We start from the raw sequence: 24,893 nt of genomic DNA, 5'->3' as shown, positions 1-24,893 counted from the left end.
AGGCGTCTGGTCGGTGATGGGAAGTTGACTCGTGGGGAAGTATTGATCTGATGGCATGAACAAACCAGTCCAACAGATACCATTCTCTCTTTAATTATATTGCAACCAATATAATGTTGTTTAGTGTTGCTGAATTGTATAGTAAATGGCTTCACTCACTTTGGTTTATTATAAAATATAGTCAAGAGACTAAATAACCAGTAATAACATGGTACAGGAAAAAGGGAATGGGTGACAGGGGATGGATCACTTGATGATTACCTCTTCCGTTCGTTCCCTCTGAAGCACCTGGCATTGGCCACTGTCAGAAGACAGGATACTGGGCTAAATGGACCTTTGGTCTGACCCAGTCTGGCCGTTCTCATGTTCTAAATCTGAGAGCCATCCATTACTCTTGCTTAGGCATGTTTTGCCATTACCCATTTTTGATGGCTTCCCCACGGGGTGCTACTTGGAACTGTGGTTCCACTGAGCCCACTCAGTCGGGCTCCCTCTGACACTGTCCTGCTGTGGCAATTTGCAGACCCGCTCCCAGTCCTACACTTCCTCCAGCATTTACACAGTTAGGGACACACCCAGCTCATTTTCATGCAGGCTCTCTGACCAGCCACTGCATGAACCAACAATAGAGAAGCCACAAAAGCTCCAGCCTAGGACCACAGAGCTGTACCACCCTGGCCTGGTCAAAACACCGACCAGTAGGAATTTGTTACCCAGTTTGCCTCTCCCTCAATGTGGAGAGGAATATGCATACTTGTGCTAACGAACCTGAGATTTTTCCCAAGATATTTCACGTAAAGGCACACTGGTTTATGTTAAACAACAAACAAGTTTAACTACAAAACACAGATTTTGAGTGACAATAAGGGATAGGAAACAGATCAAAGCAGATTACCAGCAAACAAACAAAAACACAAACTAAGCATAACACACCGGTTAGATTGACTATGAATGAGCAGTTGCTCACCCTGACTGATGATACCGGCGGTCTTGCAGATTCTCAAGGCACAGGCTGCATTTGCTTTGCAGTTAGGGTTTCTCAGGTCTCATACACAGGCTAAAATCCCTTTAGCCTGCTTCAAGCATTTCCCCAGTTCAGAGTGTGTTCCTTAGCTCTTTCCAGGAGTCTTCTTGTGTGAGGAGTGAAGAAGAACCATTGATATCGCTCCCTGCCTTTTATAGCCTTAGCATAGGGTGGCAACCCTTTCTTTCAAAACTTGGTGCCTGGACCAGTGTGTGAAAAAATAAAGACACCCCAAGATGGAGTCCAGAGTCATGTGGTCTGGTCACCTGCCCTTATAGAATCATAGCAACCATTACTTACAGGCTCTCTGGAGTGTTCTCAGGAAGGCTCACCCGGTGGGGGATAAGCTTCTCCTAAGGCCTATTCTTTTCCGTAATGGCTCATTACCCTGAATAGGCCCTTCCCAACCAGATATGTAGACTGAAAGCATCTTGCCTAGTGGGAGCTACCAAGGTGTAACTACATTTGAAATACAGATACATAGTCCATATTCATAACTTCAGATACAAAAATGATACATGCATAGAAATAGAATAATCATATTAATCAAATCACAACGTTTCCAATGACACCTTACATGACCCATCTTGCACAAAATGCATCATAATTATGCTATAATCGTAACATAATAATATCGCTATGAAGAATATAGTGTGCAGTGTCACCGCATCACACTTCATTTACTTGCCCCCTGGATTGAACATGCAGTCACACTGTTTCTGACATGGTGGATGCCTGAGTCGGCATTTCTCTTTTCTAAATCAAATTAGTTCATTTTAACTGTGCTGATTTACCTTTCACACTGATGATCTATTGCACCTTAACCCTAACCCTTTCTTCAGATTTCCTGAGATAAGTTTACAGTTTTTGCACTACATTTTCCAGTCTTATCTACTATTGATATTGTTACATTATCTCAGTAAACTGAGCTTTGGGTTCCTATCTGGGTGTCTGGGTCCTACAGCTCTTCTTGGTATAGTTTGTTGATATTCCCTTTCAGAGAAATTGTGGTCTCTCCTGGTTGATCATTTCTCCTTCATATGAGATGATGTAATCTCCCTTGATAGTTCTGCTGGTGGGAATTTGAAATTATTGTATACAGGAAAGTTAATATTTATTTTCAGAAAGGAAAAACAACAGTACAAGGACAGTCTTATTACTAAATTCAAAGGGGAAGTTATGGAAAACAACTGATACCACAGGGAAAATAACAGTGATAGGAGAACTGTTGAACCAAAAGACAAAGCAACAGAAAAAAGGGAATGTCTCATTTCAAAGGAAATTAATGCAGACAGAACTTCTGATCTCAATGGGAATCTCTGTTCTTCTGATGTATTAGATGAGTAGATCTGCTAGAATAATAGCAAAAAAGGAACCAATGTCAATTCTATTTTATAGTAACAAGAAAATGAAATGCTCCCAAGTTAAAAAATTCTTGGATAAAACTCCCAGGTCAGTCTGATCTCTGGACCTGGAACTCCAAATGCAGGCCTAGAAGACCCTAAACCTGCCACATGAAAAAAGTTCAAATCTCCTTCTTGACATTGGCTGTGATTTTTTTAGAAATCTAAGGGAGTTAGGCACCCAACTGCCTTTGAATATCAAAGGGAGTTCAGCAGCTAAGCTTTCTATGCTCCTTTGAAAATCCCCACTTAGACACTTGATGACCTAATTTTCACTCATCCTTCTGGTCTTTGCTGAAAAAGCGAGGGGTTCCTTCTCCCACAGTGTGAGGGAATATGCTGTGTATGTGGGATAGGAAAGATGGAGGTGGATTGTTGTATTGTAAAACGTGAATGTAATCTGTAAGTGTTTATTTTGAGAGTGGGCAGGGGAGACAAGAATCCTAGTCCATATCAGACATGCAGAAAATAACTGTTTCCCTAGTCCTGTACGGGTCCTGATACAAAACTCCTTGTAGTCAGTGACGGAGAATCTTTCCCTTATCTACAAAGATTTTGGCTCTGGCTCATCATTATAAGATGCAAGATTTTGTAGCATGAGAGCTATAGTGAGATTGTCAGGGTTCCCTCCCCACTCTGAACTCTAGGGTACAGACATGGGGACCCACAAGAAAGACTCCCTAAGCTTATTTCTACCAGCTTAGGTGAAAAACTCCCCAAGGCACAAGTTCTCCCTTGTACCTTGGATTAGGTAACGCTGCCACCACGAAGTAATTTAGACAAACTCAGGGAAAGGACCACTTGGAGTTCTTACTCCCACACACACCCTTTCCTGGGGAGGCTTGAGAATAAACAAGATGAGCACAGACCACCCTTACGGTTTTTTAGGACACACAAAAAAACCCAATCAGATTCTAAAAGAAACAGAACTTTATTAGAAAGAAAAACGGTAAAAGAAGCACCTCTGTAAAATTAGAATGGAAGATAATCTTAAGGGCAATCAGATTCAAAAACATAGAGGATTTCCCTCTGGGCCAAACTTTAAAGTTACAAAAAGAAAACCAGGAATACACCTTCCTCTCAGCACAGAGAAAATCACAAGCCAAAACAAAAATAAGCCAACACATTCCCTTGCGAGTACTTACTAATTATAATGGAGCTGGATTTCTTCCTTCCTTGATCTGTGTCTGGCAAGCACACAGAACAGACAGACCAAAACCTCCCCACCTCCCCCGCCCCCCAGATTTGAAAGTATCTTGTCCCTTTATTGGACCTTTTGGTCAGGTGCCAGCCAGGTTACCTGAGCTTCTTAACCCTTTACAGGTAAAAGGATTCTGTGCCTCTGGCCAGGAGGGATTTTATAGTACTGTATACAGGAAGGTTGTTACCCTTCCATTTATATTTATGACATGCCCCCCCCAAATCACAGATAGTGTTGGACAGACGGTTCCACACTGGTTGTGATTTCTTCCTGGAGCTCTAGGAGAAAACAGAGTTAATAAGACACATGTACCTTTAGATATACTACTGACTATACAAAAACTAACAGTATTTTCAACATTTCAAGGACGATTTTAACCAGTTGATTCTGGGAACATTTCATGGGAAAGTGCATCAGCCACTTTGTTAGAAGCTCCTGAGATGTGTTGTATTTCAAAATCAAAATCTTGAGAGCTAAACTCCACCAAAGAAGTTTTTTGTTATTGTCCTTGACAGTGCGAAGCCACTTCAGCACAGCATGGTCGGTTTGCAGGTGGAAACCCAAACATATGGGTGTAGCTTTTCCAGCACATACACAATGGCGTAGCATTCCTTTTCACTGATTGACCAGTGGCTTTCCCTCTCAGACAGTTTCTTGCTGAGAAACACGACAGGATGGAATTCTTGGTCCGGTCCTTCTTGCATTAAAACTGCTCCCACACCACACTCGGACACATCTGTGGTTACTAGGAACGGTTTGTCTTGGGGCCCTTAGCACAGGGTCAGACATGAGTGTCGCTTTAAGCTGGTTAAAGGCCTTTTGATACTCTTCAGTCCACTGAACTGCATTTGGCTGTTTCTTTTTGGTTAGGTCTGTCAGTGGGGCGGCGATTTGGCTGTATTGCAGAACAAATCGCCTGTAATATCCGGCCAAGCCTAAGAAGGATTGGACCTGTTTTTTTTTACTTTGGAACATCATCCACTTTGGCTTGTAGGGGATTGATAGTTGCTTGACCCACCTGGTGTCCAAGATAAGTCACTCTGTTTAGGCCTATTTGACACTTTTTAGTCTTAACTGTTAGTCCTGCCTCCCTTATGCACTCGAAGACTTTTTGTAGATGAATAGGTCGGAATTTGAACAAGAGGCTGAGAGGCAGCTCTCCAACACCACTTTCTACAAGCCATTACCCTCTGATCCCACTGAGGGTTACCAAAAGAAACTACACCATCTGCTCAAGAAACTCCCTGAAAAAGCACAAGAACAAATCCGCACAGACACACCACTGGAACCCCGACCTGGGATATTCTATCTACTACCCAAGATCCATAAACCTGGAAATCTTGGGCACTCCATCATCTCAGGTATTGGCACCCTGACAGCAGGATTGTCTGGCTATGTAGATTCCCTCCTCAGGACCTACACTCCCAGCACTCCCAGCTATCTTCGAGACACCACTGACTTCCTGAGAAAACTACAATCCATTGGTGATCTTCCTGATAACACCATCCTGGCCACTATGGGTGTAGAAGCCCTCTACACCAACATTCCACGCAAAGATGGACTACAAGCCGTCAGGAACAGTATCCCCGATAATGTCATGGCAAACCTGGTGGCTGAACTTTGTGACTTTGTCCTCACCCATAACTATTTCACATTTGGGGAAAATGTATACCTTCAAATCAGCGGCACTGCAAGGGGTACCCGCATGGCCCCACAGTATGCCAACATTTTTATGGCTGACTTAGAACAACGCTTCCTCAGTTCTCGTCCCCTAATGCCCCTACTCTACTTACACTACACTGATGACATCTTCATCATCTGGACCCATGGAAAAGAAGCCCTTGAGGAATTCCACCATGATTTCGACAATTTCCATCCCACGATCAACCTCAGCCTGGACGAGTCCACACAAAAGATCCACTTCCTGGACACTACGGTGCTAATAAGCGATGGTCACATAAACACCACCCTATACCGGAAACCTACTGTCCACTATACTTACCTACATGCCTCCAGCTTTCATCCAGACCACACCACACAATCCATTCTCTACAGCCAAGCTCTATGATACAACCGCATTTGCTCCAACCCCTCAGACAGAGACAAACACCTACAAGATCTCTATCAAGCATTCTTACAACTACAATACCCACCTGCTGAAATGAAGAAACAGACTGACAGAGCCAGAAGAGTACCCAGAAGTTACCTACTACAGGACAGGCCCAAGAAAGAAAATAACAGAACGCCACTATCCATCACCTTCAGCCCCCAACTAAAACCTCTCCAATGCATCATCAAGGATCTACAACCTATCCTGAAGGATGACCCATCACTCTCACAGATCTTGGGAGACAGGCCAGTCCTTGCTTACAGACAGCCCCCCAACCTGAAGCAAATACTCACCAGCAATCACACAACAAAAACACTAACCCAGGAACCTATCCTTGCAACAAAACCTGTTGCCAACTGTGTCCACATGTCTATTCAGGGGACACCATCATGGGGCCTAATCACATCAGCCACACTATCAGAGGCTCGTTTACCTGCACATCTACCAATGTGATATATGCCATCATGTGCCAGCAATGCCCCTCTGCCACATACATTGGCCAAACTGGACAGTCTCTAAGTAAAAGAATAAATGGACACAAATCAGACGTCAAGAATTATAACATTCAAAAACCAGTTGGATAATACTTCAATCTCTTTGGGCACTTGATTACAGTCCTAAAAGTGGCAGTTCTTCAACAAAAAAACTTCAAAAACAGACTCCAATGAGAGACTCCTGAATTGGAATTAATTTGCAAACTGGATACAATTAACTTAGGCTTGAATAGAGAGTGGGAGTGGATGTCTCATTACACAAAGTAAAACTATTTCCTCTCCTCCTGTTCTTGTAAACTGCTGGAAATGGCCCACCTTGATTATCACTACAAAAGGTTCCTTCCCCTCGCTCCCCTCCCCCACTCTCCTGCTGGTCATAGCTCACCTTTCCTGATCACTCTCATTATAGTGTGCATGGTAACACCCATTGTTTCATGTTCTCTGTGTATATAAAATCTCCCCACTATATTTTTCCAATGTATGTATCCGATGTAGTGAGCTGTAGCTCACGAAAGCTTATGCTCTAATAAATTTGTTAGTCTCTAAGGTGCCACAAGTACTCCTTTTCTCTTAGGCTTTAGGTTTGAGGTGGGGGATGCTATGAGATAGTTAACAGCTCCCAGGAACTCTTGGACCATGAATGGCCCTTCCCATGACGCTTTCATCTTATAGGCCTGGAGTGCCTTCAAGACCATGACCTGGTCCCCTACTTTGAAGGAACGCTTTCTGGAATGTTTATCATAACAGGCTTTTTGCTCTTCCTGAGCATTTTTAGGTTTTCTCTAGCAAGGGCTAAAGAGGTTGGGAGGGTGTTTTTTAGGTTGTTTACAAAGTCCAGAATGTTAGTTCCTGGAGAAGGCATAAACCCCTCCCATTGCTGCTTCACCAACTGTAATGGCCCCTTAACCTTAGAATCATAGAATCATAGAATATCAGGGTTGGAAGGGACCCCTGAAGGTCATCTAGTCCAACCCCCTGCTCGAAGCAGGACCAATTCCCAGTTAAATCATCCCAGCCAGGGCTTTGTCAAGCCTGACCTTAAAAACCTCTAAGGAAGGAGATTCTACCACCTCCCTAGGTAACGCATTCCAGTGTTTCACCACCCTCTTAGTGAAAAAGTTTTTCCTAATATCCAATCTAAACCTCCCCCACTGCAACTTGAGACCATTACTCCTCGTTCTGTCATCTGCTACCATTGAGAACAGTCTAGAGCCATCCTCTTTGGAACCCCCTTTCAGATAGTTGAAAGCAGCTATCAAATCCCCCCTCATTCTTCTCTTCTGCAGGCTAAACAATCCCAGTTCCCTCCACGGTTCAACACAGCTACGCCTCATACCACGAACACACTTGGAGCACAGACAGACACAGGCTGGAATTCAAATCTGTGGGACACCCCCCCAACAACACCCTATTCTCTTAGTCCTTCCTCACATCTCTCGATTATGGGTTCATAGATTTCAGAGTCAGAGGGGACCGACAGATCCTGTAGCCTGACCTCCTGTATAACAAGCCAGAGAATTGCTCCAGTCACTTTTGCATTGAGTCTAATAACTGTTTGACAAAAGCATATTCTGGTCTTGATCTGGAGACATCAAGAGCTAGAAAATCCTACCACTTCCGTCGGTAGTTTAACCTTTGCACCCCCACGACATACTTAGATGTGATGGCTATTGCCTGCTCCAGGAAGCGGAGTTAAAGTCATGTTGCAGTGACACAGGTGTCCTTTAACTCTGCACTGCCTGGTTTTCAGAGGTTTAAGTTTAATGACTTTCCCCATTCTGGAAGGGCACGATTCACCTCTGGGCAACCTTAACTCTGCTTTCACAAAGTTTGGAGGCATTTAATATATGTGGTAAAGAGAGAGAAAATGAAGAAGGTTAGAAGTTCTATGTCCTCCAACTCGTTCCCTTTGAGGTTAAGAGTTTGATGTTCTTAACCATGTCCCAGTGTCCTAGACATGGATTCAAAAATCCCATCTGCAGAAGTGTCCTGGGAGATTTCACCTTCTTGCAAGAAGGGTAAATAATGAGACACCAGAGACTGGCACTTTTAGACAAGGCACAACTTACAAAAAACACGCAGCAGAACTAGGACATCCAAACTGGAATCTGCTTGTTGAAGGAAATCAGCTGCATGGAGAGATGACATTAGAAGAAGAACAGTAGAACCTTCATCCTGAAAAAGGAGTCCTATCAAACTATTCCAGCTTGAAATAGACCCTTTTTAGAGGTGAATCAACCTTCACAACTCTTTTCAGGTAAATCAGAATTGCAGATGGACAAGAGTGAGCAGCTGATAAAGTCCATCCTCTCTGCTCACTGCTGTGTTTTACCTTTCAGGAGGGGATCTGCCTCCCTGAGCTGTTGAGAAACTTAGTGCTAGATAGATGCTAACAATTATTTAGCTGTATAGGCTGAGCTTTGCATACCCTCTTTACTGTGCACCCCGCTCCCCAAGGCAGGTTTGGAAATATCACCCTGAAGAGTATAGTTTGGAACCATAGGAACAGCTTGATCAGATGAGATCACTGATCCACGCAGTGTAGTATCCTGTCTCCTGCACAAGCTACTTAAGAAGTAGGTGCACAAAGCAGCTTTCTTCCAACCCACCCATTTAATTAGCCATTTAATTGTCCTATATGCTAAGGCAGGGGGATATCCCTTTTCAAACCTCTGAATTTTATCTTTGGGTTGTTTTTGAGTTCTTGATAGTGTAACTCTGGCCATTCTGGTTCACCATGTAAATGCTCGGTCCTTTGAAATCACAGTTTGATGCTCATGGCTTGCATTCTGCAGACCAGGGCAGCATGGGGTGGGATCAAACAAAACACCCCTGCAGAGAATACATTGAATGGGCTTTCCAAATATTTTAATGTTCTGGTTTTCAAACGTTTGTATTGGTGAGCCCTTTCACACAAAAAGCCTCTGAGTGCAACCCCCCTTATAAATTAAAATAACATTTTTAAAAAAATTTAAAACTATTATAAATGTTGGAGGCAAAGCGGGGTTTGGGGGTGGAAGCTGACAGCTCACTATACCCCACATAATAACCTCATGACCCCCTGAGGGGTCATGACCCCCAGTTTGAGAACCCCTGTTGTAGAACATGACCAATTCATGCAGCTCCATGAAGCTGACCAATTTTCTTAAAGCCAGCACAAAAATAAAATAAAAGATTGTTGTTATAGAATCATAGAATCATAGACTTTAAGGTCAGAAGGGACCATTATGATCGTCTAGTCTAACCTCCTGCACAACACAGGCCACGGAATCTCACCCACCAACTCCTGTAACAAACCCCTGACTTATGTACTGAGCTTAAATAATTCCTCTCCCTCTCCAGTATTTATCCCTCTGATATATTTAGAGATAGCAGTCATATCGCCTCTCAGCCTTCTTTTAGTTAGGCTAAACAAGCCAAGCTCATTGAGTCTCCTTTCATAGGACAGGTTTTCCATTCCTCGGATCATCCTAGTAGCCCTTCTCTGTACCTGTTCCAGTTTGAATTCATCCTTCTTAAACATGGGAGACCAGAACTACACACAGTATTCCAGATGAGGTCTCACCAGTACCTTGTATAACGGTAACGGTATAACGGTACGACTAACACCCCCTTAGCTCTACTGGAAACACCTCGCCTGATGCATCCCAAGACCGCATTAGCTTTTTTCATGGCCGTATCACACTGGCGGCTCACAGTCATCCTGTGATCAACCAATACTCTGAGGTCCTTCTCCTCCTGTTACTTCCAAGTGATGCGTCCCCAGTTTGTAACAGAAATTCTTGTTATTAATCCCTAAATGCATGACCTTGCACTTTTCACGATTAAATTTCATCCTATTACTATTACGCCAGTTTACAAGGTCATCCAGATCTTCCTGTCTGATATCCCGTCCCTCTCCGTATTGGCAATACCTCCCAGCTTCAAGTCATCCGCAAACTTTATTAGCACATTCCCACTTTCTGTGCCAAGGTCAGTAATAAAAAGGACTTCCGGTGCTTTCCATGCAGTTCTTCACGCTGATATAACCTGTACTTCTGTACCGGATGAATACCTAGCCTGATATTTGGTGTCATAAACTCAGCGTCCACCTAGAACGACAGTGTCTTTAAGCTGCTGTTCTTGGAGATCAAAAATCTGTTACAGACATTGAGTTGTCTGTCAGTTTACAGCTTGGGTTGCATTCCTCTAGTGACCAGCAGAAGACATTAAAAAAAAAGAATCTTATGGCATTATTTGCTGCTGGTGTATTAATCTTCAAATATATTTTTATGTTCTCTTTCAGGGGATGTGGGATTTTCTTTAACTTCTACCTATGGCCAGTGCAGTCTGGAGCAATAAAACGGCTAGAGAATTCATTCTACTGGGATTTGGGGATCTCCCTGAGCTGCAAATTCTTCTCTTTCTTCTTTTTTCAGTGATCTACATTTTGAGCATCCTCATCATTACACTCATTACACTCATTACATCATTACAATCATTACACTCATTGTAACTGATCAGCACTTGCACACTCCCATGTATTTCTTCCTGGGGAACTTGTCCTGCTTGGAGACGTGCTACACCTCCACCATCCTGCCCAGGCTGCTGGCCAGTCTCCTGACGGGGGACAGAACCATTTCTGTCCAGCGCTGCCTCACACAATATTATTTGTTTGGTTTATTTGGAGCCACAGAATGTTATCTCTTAGCTGCAATGTCTTATGATCGGTATTTAGCAATATGCAAACCACTGTACTATGGAGCCCGTATGAATGGCAGATTCTGTGTCCTGCTAGCAGCTGGGTCTTGGATAAATGGGTTTTTGCCTGTTACCATAATAACTTCTTTGATGTCACAACTGCCTTTCTGTGGCCCTGGTAAGATTGATCACTTCTTTTGTGACTTAACCCCAGTGATAGATCTCTCCTGCAGCGACACCCGTCTGATAAAACTTTTGGGTGTTGTCCTGTCGGGTGTATGTTCACTGCCTCCATTTCTACTAACTGTAACATCTTACATTTGTATCATCACCTCCATCCTGAGAATCCCTTCCACCACCGGGCGGCAAAAGGCCTTTTCCACCTGCTCCTCTCACCTCATTGTGATTACAACTTTCTATGGAACCCTGATCATTGTTTATCTCCTCCCCAAAACTAAGACACTGCAAGACCTGAACAAAGTGTTCTCCATCTTCTACACCATTCTGACGCCCCTGCTCAATCCATTCATCTACAGCCTGAGGAACAAGGAAGTAAAAAAGGCCCTAAGAAAAGCAGTCAGTAAATTTACAGCTTTCACAAGAATTTAGAGACTGTTCGGTCATTGTTTTAGCTGTCAGTGAAATGGCAATAAACTGAGGAGTGGGAAATGTGGGAAATGGATCGTTCTCTTTGGTGTTGTGTGGTCATTTCTTCAGAATAGCTAGTGATGACTTGTGGCAAAGAAGAAGGGAGTTGCTAACCCGATAGAGTGAGATCATCAAGACTCCTCCAGGGTCAAAAATATTGGGTGATATCCTGGCCCTGCTGAAATGAATAGCAAAACTCCCATTGACTTCAATGGAGCAGGATTTCACCTATGAAAATAACATGTCATTCAAATCTAATCTACCCATTGTACCCACTTTATAAAATAATTGTTGTGCACAGTACAAAGAGGCTTGGAAGCATTCGATTTTAATCTGTAAATATCAGTACGTGTTGATTTCACCGTGCACACTCAAACTGACGAAAAAAATATTTCCATACAAAATTATAAAAATTTTCTATACACTACAGACTGGCAAAGAAAGAAAAATGCAGCTTGAGAACATACTAGAATTTGATTTAAGGCTGTTTACTTTGTATGTCTTTGCATGTGCTGGAGACAATTTCTGTTTTAGCAGTTATAAAGTTTTCACTTTTTCAGTCTCAGTGCCTAGAGTCATTCAATAATTATTGTCTGGTTTTGTTCAGCCTGAAACTCATCATGAATATGGGTTAGTGTACGCACCAGGGATGTGGGAGGCCCAGGGTCATTCCACACTCTGCCTGATGCGGATAATGGATTTGAACTTGGACTCCCATCTCTCAGCTGAGTGGTAGAGTGCTGCTTAGGGGGCTTGGGGTTGGGGCAAGGGGCAGGATGTGTCCCCATCTCTCCTGTCAAAACTCTTCCACTTTGTTAAAATAATTAAATAATCATTGGACCAGGGACTTACATGTGGTTTTCCCACCTCCCAGGTGAATGTGGCCTGCATTGTGCAGGAGGTCAGACTAGATGATCATAATGGTCCCTTCTGACCTAAATATCTATGAATCTATGAATCTATGAATCTATGAATGCGCTAACTACCAGGGTATGAATCCACACACTCTCTCTCTGGCCCAATGACCATTCAAATGGTCGCTCGTCATAGAGCACAGAGATCTGAAACCGGCCAGAGAAACACCTGGAGATTTCTTCCTCTGGAGGGGGAGTCCCCAGCCAGGGCAATGTTGATGGGTTGTCTGACAAGGACAACAACCAAGTGCTATCACCAGTCCTGAGCAGTGTAGCTAGGTCAACCTAACTCTTAGGTGCAGACCTGAGGCCCATGGTCCATGCAGAAAAGATCTCCCTATTTGAACTGAGACAAGAGAAGTTGGTGGGGCAGGTAACAGCAGGCCACGGAGACAGATGGAGTGTGGAAGGAATGAACAGATTAAGGTAGTGCCTGACTGGTACCATAGGAAGTCCAGTGCCTTTCTCTCTTTCTCTCTCTTTCTGAACTATGTTAGTATCTCAAGGGCATTCCTGACAGAGTTACTGACTGAGGGATCGCGGGGGAAGAAATGCGTTTGGAAGAGGGATCTGAAGGAGGGGAGAGAGTTTGCCTGGGCCCCAGGACAAGGGATGGCCAGTTAGGTGGAGGCTGCTGCTTGGCAAAAGTCACTAGTCGGGGAAGGAAACAAAGCTGATGTAGCAGCAGCGGAAAGTGCTGTCCGAAGAGGAGAGAGATGAGCAGCCAGGTAGACGTCAGGCAGTAAAAGGAGGGGGCAATGCAGTGCTGCTGACATTTAACCTGGGGCTCCCGCAGAGCCGCTCCTCATTAGCTTCTGGAGCTGGTAGCGAATTCAGAGGAGACAGATGAGAAATCCTCCTCTTTGTTAACCACTTTGGTACTCGCATGGCTCTAACCTGGGATTTTCATAGGAGGGGATTGAAAATCCCCGACTGAGAGGCGAAAGGGGAAACAGAGACCCAACATCAGATAGCAGAGCTGGGAACAGAACGCAGCACTCCATATACCCAAGCCAGTGTTTGTTTGCAAGGACCATGCGGCCACACATTTGAAATGCATCTCCTAGCCCATTAGTAGGTAGTGTCCCTAGATGACCGCACGTCTGTTAAGAACAAATCCTTGGGAATAGTGCTGTCTCGTTTCTGAAATGGAAGCAGAATGCTATTAGTTCGCGGCATATCACCGTGTTTAACTTGGGCCATTTGAAAGGGGGTGGGTGGGTGTGTTGGCAAAAGCAGTACCCCCGGCGGGGATGCCGAAGAGTTCCTTGGTTATAGTGGGTTATACTGGGAAGGGAGAGAGCTGAACTCAAACTCTTCTTCAGTAGCTGTCACTGAAATGAGGAGACAACTAAAAGGGAAGAGTGGGTGACACGAGGTTGCAGGTTGTCATGTCCTATTGCCTGAATGAGAAGATGCTGGAGATGAGAGGTTTAAAAATCTGTGGAGAAAGCAAGTACCAACAGAAGAGCCCCTCCCAGAAACAGAGGGAAATCAACCTCTAGCTTAGGAGTTTCTAAAACAAAATCTAGAGGGATATTATTTAAATTAAGAATGGAGAGAAAGCTGCCAGGGAGAGAAGTCAATCAAAGCTGTGCATTAGGAAGGATGAAGATATCTGATAAGTGGCTGGACTGCGAACAGGATTTGTAGTCGACTCTCTCATGAAAACAAGATATTCTGCTATGTGAGTGGAGGAGCGTAGCAAACAGAGCAAGTTGCTTGGGAACTGTCCATCACAATGCTTTTTCAACAGGAAATGCAGTTTGGCTGAATCAACATTTTCCACAGGAAGTTCAACCAAACAGTTTCAGGGTTTTTTTCCTGAGGGAGAATTGGAAAGAAATATTTTATTCTGGATCAGGAGGATTTGAAATGAAAATGGCAGTTTGTCCAACCCAGAAACAGCACTTTATTGCAGGGCTGTTGGCCATCAACGGGCATCCAACTGAGCTGCCGCAACAATTCATGGGAGCTGTAGTTCAGGTGCCTCTCTCCTTCGTTCTCCTCTGGGGGCTGGGCTCCGGGACTGGGCTCCCGGGAGTCTCCCATGATTCAGTGAGGACGCCCCTCTGCTGGCACCATTCAAACATACACACATTCCAAGGCCAGAAGGGACCACTGTGGTCATCTAGTCTGGCCTCCTGCATAACGCAGGCCATAAAACTTCCCCCAAGTAATTCCTATTTGAATTAGAGCAGATCTTTTAACAAAAATCCCAATCTTGATTTTAAAATGTCAGTGATGGAGTATCCACCATGACCCTTGATAACTTCTTCCAATGGTGGTTTACCCTCATTGTTAAAAATGTACACCTTATTTCCAGTCTAAATTTGTTCAGCTTAACTTTTCAGGCACTGGATCTTGTTAGCCGTTTGTCTGCTTGATTGAAAAGCCCATTCTGACGGGTTCCCCCCAGGGTGCCATCTAGAACTGGGGTACCACTGAGCCCTCCTGACTCACCAGCCTGGGCTCCCTTTACACTGTATTGCTGTGACAGGCGCTCAATCCCCCTCCAGCACACATACAGATAGATAGACACACACCCAACTGCAGCTACACACAGATGCTGAAATCAGCTCTGCATGGGAAGGCTCAGCTAAGGCACCTCCCAACTCCTAAGGCATGCACTCCCCTCTGGAGTGTAAACCCATCATCATACCATCTTGCCCCGCACAGAGAACTGTACAGCATAAGCTCATGAAATTCACCCCTTGCCTCAATGTGGAGGAAGATATGCAATAGCTTTCTGCCGCCCAGTTATGATTTCCACACACTGGTTTTAGACAAAACAAAAACAAGTTTATTAGCTACAAAAGGATAGATTTTAAGTGATTATAAGTGATAACAAACAAATCAAAGCAGATTACCTTCGTAAATAAACAAAACCGCAAAGTGATCTTAACATACGAGATAAGAAGGATATGAAATAGCAAATTCTCATCCTGAGTGATAAACTGGCTGGTAGACTCTTAAGGCACAAGTTGCTTTGGTTTTGCAGCTTGGTTTCCCAGGTGTTTCCAGGTGTGGTGTTCTAGGGAGAGTGAGATACCATCATGATGCCATTTCTCCCCTTTTATATCTTCTTCCCACTTTCTGGAAAGCTCTTGTGCTGTGACATGGGTCAAACAGTCCCCATTCGGTAGTGCTATCTCTGAGAGGTTTCTATTGTACACAGTTCCTGGGGTAATCCTTGTTTTTGTGCATTTATTAATCCATTAACATTGTTTGGCCTTTTTATTGTTGTACCTGAAAGTCTGCTTGTGGGTGTTTTCAACCTCACAACCTGTTTCAGTAACACAGACATAGCCAAACCTCATAACTTCACATATGACAATAACACATACAACCCAATGAGATATTAATGTCTAGCAGATCAAGACTTTTAGAATGATACCTCACAAGGCATACTTTGTGCAAAACATATCCTAATTACATGACGGTGGTGAATATTGGGGTACCAGGGTGTCACACCCATTGTTGGGATATGTGTAGATCTATATATATCTATAGATAGATAGATAGATCGATAGATAGATAGATAGATATCCATGTATCCATATATCCATGTAATGTGCTATAGGCCATCAAGGCATAGAGTGGATGGAGTGTGTTTGACACAAATATGTGTATTGCGTGTTGGCAACTGAAGCAAGAACTTAAGATTTCAAGTGGGTAAGGAGGATTTGTACAAAACAACTTTGTTATGTCCCTGGGAAATATATGAAGAATCAGCAAATAAGGAACCAGCTGGACTGCTATAAAAAAATGTATAAGAATTGGAGGAAATGGCATGCCTTGGATCATGGTGGCCTGCCTGAACTGAGTTGTGGGTGTGTCAGCATTCCTCCCCATTTTGAACTCTGGGGTACAGATGTGGGGGCCTGCATGAAAGACCCCCTAAGTTTACATTCCACCAGCTTAGGTTAAAAACTTCCCCAAGGCACAAATTCCTTTCCCTGTCCTTGGACAGTATCCACTAAGTGATTTAAATAAACATTCAGGGAGGGGCCACTTGGAGCCCTATCCCCACCAAAATATCCCCCCTAACCCCTTCACCCCCTTTTCTGGGGAGGCTTGAGAATAATATACCAACCAATAGGTTAACAGAGTGAACACAGACCAAATCCCTGGTCTTTAGGACACTGAAAAGCAATCAGGTTCTTAAAAGACAAATTTTATTTAAAAAAAAGTGAAAGAATCACACCTGAAAAATCAGGATGGAAGATAACTTTACAGGGTAAATAAAAAGATTTAGAACACAGAGAATTCCGCTCTGACTCTGCTTCCCAGTTACAAAACAGGAATAAAATTACCTCTTAGCATAGGGAAAATTCACAAGCTAAAACAAAAGATAATCTAACACATTTCCTTGCTATTACTTCCAATTGCTGTAATTTTAGATGGATTATTTCAGGTTCTTTTTAGGAGCTGCTTTACCTGCTTGGTCTCTCTGTGTGTCCTGAGAGGGAACCAAACAAAGAGAGCACAAACAAAACCTCCCTGCCCCCCTGATTTGAAAGTATCTTCTTTTCCCATTGGTCCTTCTGGTCAGGTGCCAACTAGGTTCATTGAACTGATTAACCCCTTACAGGTAAGGGGATTCTGTACCTCTGGCCATGAGGGATTTTAGGTTACTGCATACATAAGGGTTGTTACCCTTCCCTTTATATTTATGACAGGGTGAAAGGCCCAAACACCAGAGACAAACAACTAATGATGTCACAAAGTGGATAATAAATGGAGGTTTCACACATTTGAAATTTGGAGTCTTTCAACATCCCCAGAGCCCTGTTTGGATATTGATGTGGTCTTTCCGCCGGCTCCCCGCATCTGATCTGATCTCATCTGATCTGACCGAACCTCAACTAGCCATCAGAACTTCATTCTGATCTGTGGATTCTGGTGTTGTATGTTTGGGCTGTAGGACTGTGGCGTGAATGAGGTTTATTTTGTAAGCAATAAAGAGTACTTTGAGTGTTATATACCAATACTGTGTCCAGTACCTGACTGTTCCCCCATATCACATGGAGGCCCCTGCTGTGGGTCTAATACCATTATTAAATATTTGTTCCCCGTGTAGGTTCTTATAGACTGTGATCAAATCACCCGTTAACCATCTCTTTGTTAAGCTAAATAGATTGAGCTTTTTGAGTCTATCACTAAGGCAGGTTTTCTAATCCTTTGGTCATTCTTCTGTCTCTTCTCGGACCCCTTCCCAATTTATCAACATCCTTCATGAACTGTGGACACCAGAAATGGACACAAGATTCCAGCGATGGACACACCAGTTCCAAATACAGAGGTCAAATAACCTCTCTACGCCTAGTCGAGATTCCCCTGTTTCTGCCTCCATTGCAGTCAATCAGATGAGATGTAATCAAGCCAGGGGGTCCAGCTCAGAAAGGAAAATGAGAGCATGAGGCACCCACACTACAATGCCCATGAATTCTTTCATTTACCCCCTTGCAGGAGAGCTCCTCTTCAAGCAGAGAAACGGACAATGGCACAATCGTGGCCAAATTCGTCCTTACGGCACTTTCCAATCGCCCAGCCATTTGCGTCTCTCTTTTTAGTGCCTTTCTGTTGATGTACCTCATAACCCTCACTGGCAATGGCCTCGAATCCTAGCCATAGGGGCCAAGGCTAAGCTGCACAACCTGCTGGACTTCATCCTCAGTAACTTCTCCTGGTAAGACATCTGCTGCCCCATTGCTACAACACCCAAGATGCTGGAAAACCTCTTGTCAGAGAGCAACATAATTTCCTTCACTGGCTGCATGTTGCAGGTCAACTTCCTGGTGGCTGTAGCAGGGAGGGAGGTTTTCCTTCTGGCGGTGATGGCCTATGACTGGTAAGTGGCCATGTGTAACCCTTTGTAGTACATGGTCATTAGGAGCAAGAGACTCTGCGTTCTGATGACTGCCAGGGACGTGGGTCACCAGATTCCTCAACTCCCTCCTGCACACAGTGTCTACCTGCACCCTGCCTATTTGCCACTCCAGCAAAGTCAACCAATATTACTGTGACATTCCCCCAGTGCTGGCTTCATCCTACACTTCCACGTACCTCAGGGAGATGGTGACCCTCATCGTAGGGGGGATATTCGGCCTGGGTGCCTTTCTGGTCACCCTGCTCTCCTACATCCAAACCCTCTGGACCATCCAGTCAGCTGAGGGCAAAACAAGGCCTTCTCCACTTGCGCCTCCTCACACCTCATGGTGGTACATCAGTTCTACAGCACCACCATCTTCAGCTACATATGTTGCTCATCCAGCCTCTCGCTGGATCAGGACAGGTTGGTGGCCATGCTGGATGGAGTCTTCACCCCCATGCTGACCCCCATTACCTACAGCGTGCGGAACATGGAAGTGAAAGAGATTTTGAGGAGAGTGATGGGTCATAAATGTCAGGGAATAGGCATATTGGGCACCCCTTTGCAGACTCTGTAGTGACCTTCACTGGGGCACTGGTCAGCCTTAGAATGAGATTTTCAGAGCCACCAAAGGAATTTGGATGTGCAGTTCCAATCAAATGCGATGGAAATTTTGCCTCCAAATCCCTTGGGTAACTCTGAAAATCTCATCTTGGGGGTCCCAATTGCACTGATGTCACAGGGCTAGATTCTGGACTTCTGACTCAGGGCCTGATTCTGCGACTCCTATGGGGCCTGATTCCCCACTGTGCTACTCCAGGTTTATGTCTATATGACTCCACTGAATGCGGATGGAGTTACACAGCACAAAGTGGAACAAAGCAGTGGTAATTCAGGCCCATTAGATAATGACTTACAGCTGTGATTTTCAAAGTGGCCTGGAGGAATTAAGTGATCTACCCCACACATTTTTAATGGGATTTGGATTCCTGACTCCCTTTGGCCCATTTGAAAATCCAAGCCTCACTAAACAAATGGTCCCATAGATTCCAATCGCAATTTGGAGAGCAAGGACCTCGTCCTGCATTTTAACTTCAATGGGGTACCAAGCATAGGGCAGGATTCCACCCTAGCAGAACAGCTGCCACACTCCCCAGTCTGAAGAAGGGGGGTAGAAAACAGCTTGTCACTTTGAGCTGAGTCCTTATTCCAGCAGAGCATTGACTTTCACAATCATCTTGTGATTAGTTCTCATTAGTTTTGAACTTTGATTAGTAAATTCACAGTAAATCAAAGTAGGGTTTTTTGAAAATTAACACTATGTAAAAAGTCATGGCAACAATAGATCAGTCATTCTAATTTCCTACATATGGGTCAGGGAGGTACTTGCAGTTTAAATGGTGCCTTGGGTGAAGCGCTGTTAACTGGTTGAAGGTTAACTGGTTAGGTCAATAATGTCTATTGGGCTTTTGGAATTCATGCGATAAGATATGAGAACCTGATTCTCTACAGTAGAGCTGGCCCAAAAATGTCCAACCAAAAAATGTGCATTGCAAAATTAGGGTTTAATCAATTTTTTCTTTTACTTTTTTATTTACAGAAATATTTCATTGAAATTGTTCCTCTTCCAGACTTTCAACGCCATTTTTTCTTCTGGAAAAAAAACCTGAACATTTGTTGGTATTTCTGAAATTATTTGTTTCAAAATTGTGGGATTTTCTGCACTTCCTGTCTGTTTTCCAACTTGCAAAAGTTACTTAAGTTGTGCATGTAAGTAGCATTTTCACTTTTCCCACCTGGAAAATGTTGGGAAATGGTAAAGTGTGAGAGAGAGGGTGCCACAAAATCTTTCCCACATTTTCAACATTTCTCACCCTGGAGTTTCCTGGTGGAATTTGTCAAATGGAAATTTTTCCTGTAAAAATTGTCATGGGAAAAAATCCTAACTTTCTAATTAACTGTAATAATCAGAGGTGTAGAGTCTGGTGTACATTGTCCTGTGACATCAGTAGAGTGCCACTGATTTACACCAGTTGAAAGTTTGGCCCACCATGCTTCATATCTGCTTGTTAACAAGATGTTTTTGCAGTGCCAGCTGTCGTGTATTTAGGCTTGGAAGGAGTCCATTTTTATTGGGAAATGTCGATAGATGTCGATTTCCCCGTACGCGCACAACTATTTCCATCAACCATCATGGAAACGTGCAGAGAGGCAAAGAAAGAAAAACGCTGCTTGAGGATGTGTTGGAGTTTGATTTAAGGTTATGGTCTCTGTGGAGTTTGACATGGGAGTTGACAATTGGTGTTTTAATGGTTATAAAACTTTACTGGTTTGAATCTCCGTGACGGCTGTCATTAAACAATTATTGTCTGACCCTCCCATGATTTTGCATGACTGTGAAAATCAAAAACTCAAAATAATGCTGGAAACTAAACACCAGTATTATCCCTCTGACAGAGTGCGAGGCAAGAAAGGCTGAGTCCGGGCTCTGGGTCAAGCCCTGCAGAATGGAGCTGACAAAGCAGAGCTGTGCCTAATTCATAGGTGAGGCTGGGCAGGAAGGCTAATTGAGCCACTAGGCAGAGCCCACAAATAGGCACAGGAAGGAGATAGAAAGGGGGGAAGCAGGTAGTAAGGGGAAAGAGAGATTGCTGTCCCCAGCATCGGTGCCGACTCCGTGGGTGCTCCGAGGGTGGAGCACCACAGGGAAAAAATGGTGAGTGCTGAACACCCACCAGCAGCGCCCCCATCAGACCCCCTCTTTCCCCCAGCACCTCCTGCCCACCAGCAGGCTCAGACGATCAACACCTCCCCTTCCCTCCCCGTGCCTCCTGCCTCCCGCGATCAGCTGTTTCACGACACGCAGGAAGCTCTGGGCGTGGGAGGAGCGAGGATGCAGCACACTCAAGGAAGAGGGCGGAATGGGGCAGGAAGAGGTGGGGATGTAAATAAACTGCACAAAGTATTGGTCCAGCACAGGGGTCTCTGCGTAGTTTGTAGACTGAGACAGAACCAGGAACAAGGAGGCCCTGTTGCCCCAACAAATTATTTTTTTAATTAATTCTTCCCAGCCTAGCTGTAATTAGGTTTGAGCTTCCCTTTCTCTTTACAGAGGTATGAATCTAAGTGCTTCTAAATTTGCCCTGCCTCATGGGGCAGCTAGGTAACATTAGAGCTCCAAATCTGAACCAGAGATTCCTGAAATACAAACCTCCCCTTTCCCCCAAAGCAACAACATTTGCAAAAACCAATAAACTCCTTAGAAGAACAGCTGGGCCTCAAACTATGGCTCGGCTCTGCCCCAAACTTCTCAGTCGCTCAGGATTTATCTCGGCGAGTGCGCAGCACCCGCTTTCCCTTTGGGTGAAGCCTGTGTGACACAGAGACCTCAGGGTGTAAACTGGCAGAGGGGTCCATAGACTTTTACAGGGATCCCTTAGGTCAGTTATATACAGTAGCTCACTGGTCATCATAATTACTGCAAGATGTTTGCACAGGCGATAGTTTGAGAGACGTAAACTCTTTGGTTCCAAAACCATTAAAGTCACCCGAGTCGAGCATATCAAACACCGACCATCCGGGGAGATGGGTGTCTGTTTGCTGTCTGGGCCAGGTGCGGGCCTGAGGCTTTACGAAGACAAAGGAACCCCAAGAGAAGTCCCTGAGGTGGAGACCTTTTAAGAAAGAGGGGTCACAGCCAGCCTGCCTGTGGAGCGTGGCTTAGCAATACTGTAGAACAGCGTTTTTCAAACTTCAGGTCGCAACCTAGTACTGGGTGGCGGCATGTCAGGCACTGGGTTGCTCTGGTCAGCACCGCCGACTGGGAAGTTAAAAGTCCCGTTGGTGGTGCTGCCCAGCTAAGGCAGAGTACTACCTACCGGTTTCGACACCACGCTGCGCCCCGGAAGTGGCCAGCAGCGGGTCTGGCTTCTAGGCAGTGGGGCCATGTGGCTCCACGTACTTCCCCCGCCCTGATCACTGGGCTTCACTGGGGGTGTGGGCAGTGCCTGTGGGCGAGAGCCACGAAAAGCTTCTTGCGTGCCTCCACCTAGGAGCCAGACCTGCGGCTGGCCGCTTCCGGGGTGCAGCATGTTCCGCGGTGCCAGGACAGGCAGGAAGCCTGCCTCCGCACCCCCACTGTGCTGCTGACCAGGAGCCGCCAGAGGTAAGCCTGCACCCCAACCCCACACCCCAACCCCCTGCCCCAGTCCAGAGCTCCCTTCCGTACCCTGAACCCCTCATTCCCAGCCCCACCCCACAGCCCCCACCCCCGCACTCCAATCCTCTGTCCCAGCCCTGAGCCCCTCCCACACCCCAAACCCCACATCCCCAACTCCGTTGGGTCGTGGGCATCAACAATTTTCTTCAAATGGGTCCCCAGAAAAAATGTTTGAAAACCACTGCTGTGGCAGACATGAGAATATCTTGTGAATTATGTCTAGGCACTAGGATGCGTGTTATGATTTTATTTTATATGGAACCGTTTGTTTCCAGGGCTTATTCAGTGTGTTGTTAATGAAACCTATTTTTGATTTCACTATAAGCAGATCTGTGTTAAGCAGAGCAATGAGCTGAGGTTGTCTTCTTTGTATATGCACAACGTGCCTCAGGCAGCACGTGAGTGGATTCATCGCCGAATTTGGTCCGCTGGTTGGATGGTTCCTCCCCCAGCTCGGGCCGGGCCCTGACGGGGAGTGCAATGTCAACGCTGATCCATACCCCCCACGAGCTGAGGTGAAACTGGTGAGAGGGGTGCACGGCTTCTTTGGAACCGCGGATCTGTGAATACTGTGAGGGCCCAGTGGAACAGGGGCTGGATGCTCCGGAGGGCTCAAGGATCAGAGCAAGCCTATCGCTAGCCTGTAGATTGACAGTGGGCCTGCCTAGGCCTAGGGGGAGCGCTGGTATTGCCCATGGTCGGCAGATTCTCGTCAGGCACAAGACTGCCTCACGCTCAAGGCAAGTGGTAACAGGATACCACACAGCCCTGGGTACCCGCAGGAAGCGTCACAGCTCTTGAGGGTTACGTTAGGGACTCCAGGTCAGCGCATCAGGAAAGCAGGTCAAAGAGAGTGAACCTTTGTGGGTCTGCTGTCCCAAGAATTCAAAGGTCACACGCGATGGTTGCTGAACCGAAGTTACACCCGTGCACTGTGAGCTGAGCTCTGTCCTTGGCAGTTCTCGGAGCATGGGCCCTGGGCACTGTCCCCGCATTCTGAAGGGTTCCTGTGAGGCGTTTTGCCCTGAAACCAAAATTTCTGGTTTGACAGCATCATTTCAAAGGGCTCTAAAATCGATGTGCACCCCTGGTTTTATTTTAGCAGCATTGTCAAGTACATTAGCCTTGATCAAACAGAGGGAAATGGAAAGACTCCACTTACCAGTGAGTATTTCTGCCATGCTGAGCAATGGAACCGAGTGCAATGTAAGACAAACAAGTTGAAGGGTCATTTGGTCAAGGGATTTCTGACATACCCTGCCTCTAAGGTGAGCTACTCATTGCATTTCCAGATCCTTATTTTGGATTCAGAGCTAGGAAATATTAGAGGGTGAAGAGTGAGAGTGAATGTGTGGGGTGGGGGAGGAGACAGGAGATGGGTTTGGGGCCATGGCAAGGGGTGGGGGTTGAGGGAGATAATCTTGTGCCAATATTCAAAAAAGGCAAGCAGGGTGATTGGGTACTGATAGGCTGGTTGTCCTGACAACAATCCTGGGCAAAATACCAGAAAAGCTGATCCAGGGTTCAACCGATAAAGAATTAAAGGCTAGGAATATAATTAATGTCAGTCAACATGGTCGTATGGAAACCCGATCTTGTCAAACTAACCTGACTTCATTCTTTGAGATGACAAGTTGGGTTGGCAAAGGGAACTCCGACATGATCTACTTAGACTTGTGCAAGGCATTTGATTCAGTATCATCCTCTGTACAACATCAGAAACGACAGTCGAGAGAGGAAGTACAAGAACCAACGGTTGGAAGACGAAGCCGGACCAATTCAAATTAGAAATAAGTCCCATCTTTTTAACAGTGTGGGTGATTGACCATTGGAACAAACCAGTGGTGGATTCTCCATCTCGTGATATATTCAGACCAAGACTGGCTGCCATTCCGGAAGATACTTTAGCCAAATGCTAGTTATTGGGTCCAAAACATGGGTAGCCAGGTGACATGCAATGGCCTGTGGTATACGGGAGTCAGACTAGAGCTCCTAATTTTCCCTATGGTCCCTTCTGGCTTTGAACTCTACGACTCGTGGATTAATGTGGATGGGAGATAGGGGAGAGGATTGAGGGTGGGGGAGAGTAAGGGGAGGGGAGAAACACTGGAAGGGGGACATGGCTGTGGATGGAAGGGGGCTTATCACCTCCACATTCCCCTATCCGGTGTGAAGCCTCCACCCCTTGCCCCTCCCCTCCCCTGCTCCCATCCAGCTGGTTGGTATGGGGGTGGGGAGATAAGGAGAGACACCTCTTATTCACAGCCCCATTGCTCAGGGCAATGGCCAGGAGACAAAGAGGAACACACCTCAGACAAAGGAGGG

At 45.2% G+C, this 24,893-nt stretch overlaps 1 protein-coding gene across 1 annotated transcript; it reads left to right on the top strand.

Annotated features, from left to right (window-relative positions):
• Positions 1–10,927: 10,927 nt before the first annotated feature.
• Positions 10,928–23,134, top strand: LOC140897113 (olfactory receptor 6F1). Its single transcript, XM_078848292.1, has 5 exons — positions 10,928–11,464; positions 18,051–18,166; positions 18,480–18,567; positions 18,708–18,845; positions 23,021–23,134. The coding sequence occupies exons 1-5, from the start codon at positions 10,928–10,930 to the stop codon at positions 23,132–23,134; spliced, it is 993 nt and encodes a 330-aa protein (XP_078704418.1).
• Positions 23,135–24,893: the final 1,759 nt, after the last annotated feature.

Source organism: Lepidochelys kempii, chromosome 13 (assembly GCF_965140285.1).
Source record: "Lepidochelys kempii isolate rLepKem1 chromosome 13, rLepKem1.hap1, whole genome shotgun sequence".
NCBI lineage: Eukaryota > Metazoa > Chordata > Testudines > Cheloniidae > Lepidochelys > Lepidochelys kempii.
The sequence above is the reverse complement of the archived record's forward strand: the minus strand, read 5'-3'. Positions and strand labels throughout refer to the sequence as shown.